The sequence below is a fragment of the Durio zibethinus genome, chromosome 16 (assembly GCF_047325235.1).
Source record: "Durio zibethinus cultivar Kanyao isolate XHJ-2024 chromosome 16, ASM4732523v1, whole genome shotgun sequence".
Lineage (NCBI taxonomy): Eukaryota > Viridiplantae > Streptophyta > Magnoliopsida > Malvales > Malvaceae > Durio > Durio zibethinus.
This window is the reverse complement of record NC_143177.1, coordinates 24,857,829-24,864,832: the sequence shown is the minus strand read 5'-3', so window position 1 is coordinate 24,864,832 and position 7,004 is coordinate 24,857,829. Positions and strand designations below refer to the sequence as shown.

At 30.3% G+C, this 7,004-nt stretch overlaps 1 protein-coding gene across 1 annotated transcript; it reads right to left on the bottom strand.

Annotated features, from left to right (window-relative positions):
• Nucleotides 1-2,085, bottom strand: LOC111298429 (transcription factor bHLH25-like). The gene is made up of 3 exons (XM_089745038.1): nt 1,880-2,085; nt 802-1,761; nt 1-657 (listed from the first exon to the last, which is right to left on the bottom strand). The coding sequence occupies exons 1-3, from the start codon at nt 1,913-1,915 to the stop codon at nt 595-597; spliced, it is 1,059 nt and encodes a 352-aa protein (XP_089601164.1). The 5' UTR covers nt 1,916-2,085; the 3' UTR covers nt 1-594.
• Between the last annotated feature and the right edge of the window lie 4,919 nt (nt 2,086-7,004).

Below are 7,004 nucleotides of genomic sequence, written 5' to 3'. Positions count from 1 at the left end.
TTGACATTTTGTTTCTCTTGCTTTTACAAATTTTAGATGAAATTTGTAGCCTCGACCACAAGCGTTATCAAAATATCCTGGGAAAAACCATGGCAAATTATTTAGATGAAATTAGGTACAACTTTATTTCATTTTTGTCAGACTATATTTACAAACCACATACTGAAATAAACAGAGTTGTACTGCTGCAACAATGGCCAGTTTGTCCAAACATATAAAAGAAAACATTTTTTGCCCTTTTTCAACCAATTTAGGTACGAAAGGATATACCATAAAAACACAGTCTAAGTTGAACTTTCAACCTCCCAAAGAAAAAGCCCAAATGAGTTGTGAGACCACTCCTAAATTAACTTGGAATTCAACATGGTCAACAGTAGGACCAGGCAAAAATTGACTGAAAATAACCCTCTTGCAAAAGTGGACTTTTGCAAAAGTAACTTGATGGTCTTGAGTGGTGGAGCTAAAAGGCCTTGTTGTCAGAGTTCAGACTGCTGAATTTATACTTAAAAGAATATTAATTATTCCAAACTTTTAAAGCTTATAATATATATATATATATATGATAGTTAAAGGAAGATTTTTCTCATGAGCAATTTAAAAAGCTGCACGCAGCTTCTTCACGAGATCCTTTATTGTCATGCAGAATTCCATATCCATCTGCAAAAATGGAGATTATGTTAAAAGGGTTTTGAAGAAAAGGACATGAAATTATATGACTTCCCATTTTTCTGTTTCAAACAAACATTTTCTTGTCACTCTTGATTATGTGCCAGAACTCATAGTGCGGTAGAATTTAAATACCTGACCAAAAATAGTAATGTCAAGAGTGGAACTCCCAAATGTCATGACATTGCTATTGATGATTGTTAGGTGACATTTCTCGATTTCAAACATGATTTTCTCATAAATTCCTTTTCTTTTCTCACAGTGAATTCTTACGAGAACACTTTTGTCGCAAAATCTTGCTTCAATTTCTGGTAGTGGCACATCAAAAGGGCCACTGATATTTTCATCCGAGGAAAGTTCATCAATGTCAGCCAAGAGTTGAGATTTCTTCACAAAAAGTACTGATTCCATTGATTTCTTCCTAATCTGCTCCTCTAGTGTCTTAACTTTCTCCTGCAGTTGTTTCAGATACATGATAGCATCTCCAAGCACAGAAGCCTTGTCCATCTGCCAATCACATTGCAATATAAACCGGAAACTGGATATCAGAATTATTGGCAAAAATGATATAACTAGAACAATATGTACCTTCTTTAAGCCAGGAACTATAGCAGACAAAGCTATGAACTTCTGGCTGAGCCTTTCTCGCCGATTCCTTTCTGCCATGATATGATCTTGTGCCTGAGAAATTCTATTGCTTGTGCTAACCCTTTTAGCTCCATGGCAACCCTTAAGCACATAATTTTGGCTTCCAATGGGATTCCGAGAACATGCGGCCTTTTCTTTAGGCTTCACGTTGCCCACTGGATTTATGTCGTTGGAACTGGCAAATGGGAGAGTGTCTGGAACAAAATCAACTTGAAGGTTTGATATATCGGCTGTATCAGTTTTGCATGAATTCCAGCTGTTGGTTTTAAGCTGTTTTGAAGGTCTATCAATGCCAGTGTGAGAAGTTTCAACAGAAGTTTTGAGGTTAAATGCGGTCGGATAGTTATTAGAGAAAGAGTGCTGCAAGTTCTCAGTTGCTAGTGGGAGGATGCTGAGCTCATCAAGAGACATATGCCACTGATTGAATAAGTAAGGATCCTCCATTCCCTGTGGATTAAAAATGACAGTCTTGAATATCACAAATGTTGCAGTACTTCACGCACTATTGAAAAGAGTTACCTATAACAGTCAATAATATCAAAAAGAGAGTTCAAAAGAGTCTTACCAGTTCAGGCAACTCTCTGATTGATGAATTCTCCATTGAAGAATCCACTTTTTGAGAGAAAGAGCCTGTTGAAGTATATCCTGGCAGGAAAAGTCACCGAAAGATATGAATAATTAAGCATGTTTACATAAATATGCAGCCGATGTCTTTAAACATACATATTTCACGAGGCCTAGAAATTGATTTTCTTTTCACTTCATAATAAGCAGTAAACAAATTAAAGCGTTTCGAGGATTAAGAACAGTATCAATGAGAAGCAAACTAAATAGCTGTAGCCTGAAATCTCACCTTTTAATGATAGCTAAAGCTTTCTAATGTCAAAAAACTCCTGTAAAGCAAGAACCGAGCACTAACTTTCTTCAAACTTTTTAGAGCTTTTGCCTGTTATATAGTCCACCAATGCCAGTCTGACGGGGCAGTTGATCTGAAAAGGCCAATGACATTTCACGCACTCAATGAAAATCTCTACTTTCTGTACATTAATGATAACAGCAGCATATTTTATATATACGTATGTATGTATGTGTGTTGAAGTGTCGCTTTTGCTGAGAAATAAGCGTCAAACACAATCCCTGGTTTTCTTTTTGTTGTTTTGCAGACATTATGAGCCAACTAGTGGTTGAAAATTGATTCAAATGTCACAAATGAAATTACAGTGACCCCTGGGACGGATGCACATTGGGGGCGGCTGTCCCCTCCTGCACCTTAAAAATATGTTATAAAAATATTAAAAAATTTTAGTTTCTTTATAATGCTCCACTGAAAATAAAAATAAAATATATGGTGTATATAAAAGACAAAAGCTATATTAATTAAAGGTAAATGATACATATAAAAAAGGATTTTAAGATTATTATTAAAAAAAAAGAAGTAAAATGATTACAAAAAAACCGTCGGTTTTTTTTTTTTTTTACTCACTTCGTTTGTAGCTTTCACTTTTTCAATTCAAGAAGGCAAGAAGAACTTTTAATACAGAGAATTATGCTAGAGAAATAAAAAGAGGAAAAAAATAGCTATTAAATAAATAATTAGAAATTAATTATTTTCTTCTTCTAATAAGATATTTAAGTAACTAATTAATTTTTTTTATATTTTTGTAATTTATCAATCAATCGATGTGATAAAGTATTTATTTACTATTTGAAATTTGTCATATTGATAAAGTAATTTGATCATGTCATTGATAGCATGTATATTTTTTTTATAATGTTTCAGTTTTTTGTGTTTTTATATTTTTTGTTATTACTTTTTTGACTAAATTAACTTTAAATTTAGCAAAAATTAATTTTTATATGAAGATTACAAAATTACTTAGAAATTTTATCCAATTTCTTGTACGGCAATATGTTTAAAATATATGAATTGCATTTTTTCTCATATATTTCAAATATAAGGTATGTTGATTTTTATTATCATGCATAATTGTATTTTGAATATGTCTTTCTCACAATCAAAGAAATTTTCTTGAGCTTTTTACATTTTTGCCAATCATAATGAAATCATTAATAATGTTATCTTGAAGAATGCATCGAGAAAAGTGATAGTGCATGATATTAAAAAAGATCTTGTTTGTGTCGCAGCAATTGAGATTATCAATACTGTCATGGAAGATCTTGGAGATGGATTATTTTTCATTTTACTTTATGAATCTTCTGATATTTTAATTAAAAAAAAACTATTATTACTTTGAGCTATATGGATTTTAAAGGGTATGTTATTAAACCTTTTTTAGGTATAGTACATATCAGTGATATAACCGTTTTGTTACTTGAAATAGTTATTGAAGTATTATTCTCTAAGTGTAATTTGAGTATTTCAAGGATTCGTGGATAAGATTATGATAAAGCAAGCAACATGTAAGATGAATTCAATAGTTTAAAAACTTTGATCATGAAAGATAATGCATCTATTTATTATGTTCACTGTTTTACTAATCAACTTCAATTGACACTTGTAGTCGTGCAAAGAATCATGTTCAAATTGCATTACTTTTTAAAATGGTGACAAATGTAGTGAATATTGTTGGGATTTCATATAAACGAAGATATGTTCTTCAAGAAAAACAACTTGATAAAGTTGTTAAGGCATTATGAGTCAATGAACTTTTAACGAGAAATGATTTAAATCAAAAAATAAGTTTTCAACAAACTAGGGATCACGATGGGGTTCGTATTATAGGATTTTGATAAATTTGATCCTTATATTTAGTTTCATTATTGATGCGCTTGAAATTAATATAGAGTATAAGGGTAACTCAGAGTAAAGAGGTAAAGCTTATGCCTTATTAGATTTGACTCAATCTTTTGACTTTGCTATCAACTTACATTTAATGAAAAATATCTTGAGAATTACAAATAAATTGTCATTAGCATTACAAACACAAGTAAATGTAATGGCATTAGTAAAAGTAGCAAAGCAACGACTATAAACGATGAAAGATGATAGATTAAAATCTTTGCACAATGAGGTTTTTTTATTTTGTGAAAAAAATATTGGCATCCAAAATATGGATGATATATTTATAACTCGTGAAAGACTTCAATGCAATGCTCAAATAATGACAAATTTATATTATTATCGGATTAAGTTGTTGTTGGGCTTGGTTTCTTCTATGTGGAGGTGACTTAAAACTAAAACCCATTCACCAAGAACTTTTTAGTCTTTCATGCTTAGTTTTAGGGTTTTAAACTCTTATATGGCTGAAAAAAGAAACAAGAGAGTGTGGCGGCAAAATAGAGAAAAAAGAGAGAAAAGAGGATTTTGTGCAATTCCGACAAGTAGTTTGATCGAGGTCAATCCGTTGTTTGATTGAACTAAAATTTTATCAATGTGTTCATAACTCATTATTCTTCGGTCCGAACAATAAAGATCGGGTTTTGAGTTTTTTACCTACTAATTTCGTAGGTATTTTTCAATCCTTAAATTTGCTAAGATTTCTCCAATTTTCTCTTGCAAGATTGTTTCTTTATCAAGATTGTTTAATCTTGAAATATTGTGGTTGTATTCCTCTAATTCTAGCTAAAGAAAACTTTGTATTCTCATTATTTTGATAGTAAAAATTATTTATTGCTACTCGTGATATTTACTCCTCATTTTGGGGAGGTTTTCCACATAAATTGCTTATGTTCTTGTGCTTGTGATTTAGTGATTTATTTGTTAACTTTATTTATTTGATTCTTACTAAACTCACATAAAAGATAGATAATTTAATTTTTGTGCTGCATGACATATTCAGTTTGAATATTGTTTGAGGTTATTTTATCCCATCAGTTGTTTTACACAGTAATTGATATGTAATTTCAAGAGCTAAATAATCGTTTAATAAGATAAATATAGAGTTATTTCTTTGTGTGGTTTCCTTAAATCTTTGTGATTATTTTATAACTTTTGATAAAGAAAAGTTATTTCGTTTTGCTCAATTTTATTCAATCGAATTTTCTAATATGAAACTATTATTTCTTGACAATCAAGTTAAAACTTACATTGTTGAGTTAAGATTTCATGATGAATTTACAAACTTAAAAAGTATTAGTAACCTCTCCACAAAACTTATTAAGACAAAAAAATATTTTGTGTATTTATTGATATACTTATGAAATTACTTTGATATTATCAATTTCTATTGCATCAATTGAAAAAGCTTTTATGTTATTAAAATTCTAAAGAATTGTTTGTATAATCAAATAGAAGATTTTTGGATGAATGATTATTTGGTTATATATATAAAAATATATATATTTTGTAATAGTGATAATAAAAAAAAATTTATAATGCTTTCAAAATATAAAAACTCATAAAAAATAATTATAATATATTATTTTTATATATACATAAAATAATTTTTTATATATTTTAGTTGACTTATATATATTTAATATTACATATATTTTTATCCTCACTTAATACAAATTCTGAATTCATCCCTGAATGTGACCGTCAAACTAACCCTTAAAAATGTATGTATAAAGCTCAACGGCCCATGATAATGAAGCTTCAAAATGTTCGTTTTTGCAATATGGATGAAAGCGTGCTTAACATGTCAGTCAGATACAGGACTAACAAATATGGATAGTTCAATTTGACATGGCCCTATGATTTGATATGTCCATAGACATGGATCCATACATTTTGTTAATTCAACAGAGTTATTATTATTGAAATGTGGACCCATTTATGTTCGTATGGTTTGTTGGGTCTACATCTGATGATGTGCTGGGAAGGAGTTTGTCTTGCAAATCTGATACGAAAGCTTGCTTGAGGTTAATTTTTTTTCAGTTTGTAGGCGGTAATAAATTGTGATTGAGACAATTCCACCTCTTAAAGGAAACGGGGAAGATTCGTTTCATTGGTATTACAGGATTGCTGTTGGAAATTTTTACTTGTGTGCTTGATAGGGTTCCGCCTGGCAATAGAATTTTCTTATTCCAGCTACTTCATACCTGTAAAAACACGTTTACATTTTTTCAGGAGCTTGCTGCTGCTTGAGCTGTTAGTAATGTACAGCTTGTCAATAATCAGGTTGAAGAGAATGTAGCTGCTGCCACAGCAGTTGCATTTTCTGGGAAAGATCAGGAAACTCTACCTGAAGTTGAATCCTGAAACCCGTGAAGGATCAGACATGGCGGAACGGAAGTCAAAGTCATATCCACCTGTATTTTATTTTTGTATGCATAGTTTCCGCCATATTAGTTATTGGTTCACAATTTGTGAGTGCATCTTAGTAGTGAGGCAACCATTTTATTGTCATAATAAATACTACTACTTAAATGACAAACAATTTCAATCCCTACGGGGATGGATACACTTACATCATTTTTTTTTTTTAATGAACATTTTCCCGCATTCAATTCTCATGAAAAATAGTGTCCTTCCCTATTGGAGATGGATTGTGGTTGAAATAATAAGCAGTTTAAAAAAAATTAATCACGAATGATCCTTGATTATAGTAACATATTCAATTGATATTTAAAATTTTAAAATTTTCTTATATAATACATAAATTATGAATCTATTAATTAATAAATACTTAAAAAAGTTATTTATCTAACATATATCATCATTTATAAGAAGTGATATTAAAAGTAAATTCCAAATTAATTGATAAATTTATAATTTATGTACCATA

What these genes read in the sequence shown, in the direction of transcription:
- LOC111298429 (XM_089745038.1), bottom strand. Translation starts at nt 1,915, where the DNA reads ATGGAGAATTCATCAATCAGAGAGTTGCCTGAACTG. An exon ending in TCAGAGAGTTGCCTGAACTG is followed by an intron (nt 1,762 to 1,879) that starts GTAAGACTCTTT and finishes TTTAATCCACAG; the next exon opens with GGAATGGAGGATCCTTACTT. An exon ending in ACATTACTATTTTTGGTCAG is followed by an intron (nt 658 to 801) that starts GTATTTAAATTC and finishes CCATTTTTGCAG; the next exon opens with ATGGATATGGAATTCTGCAT.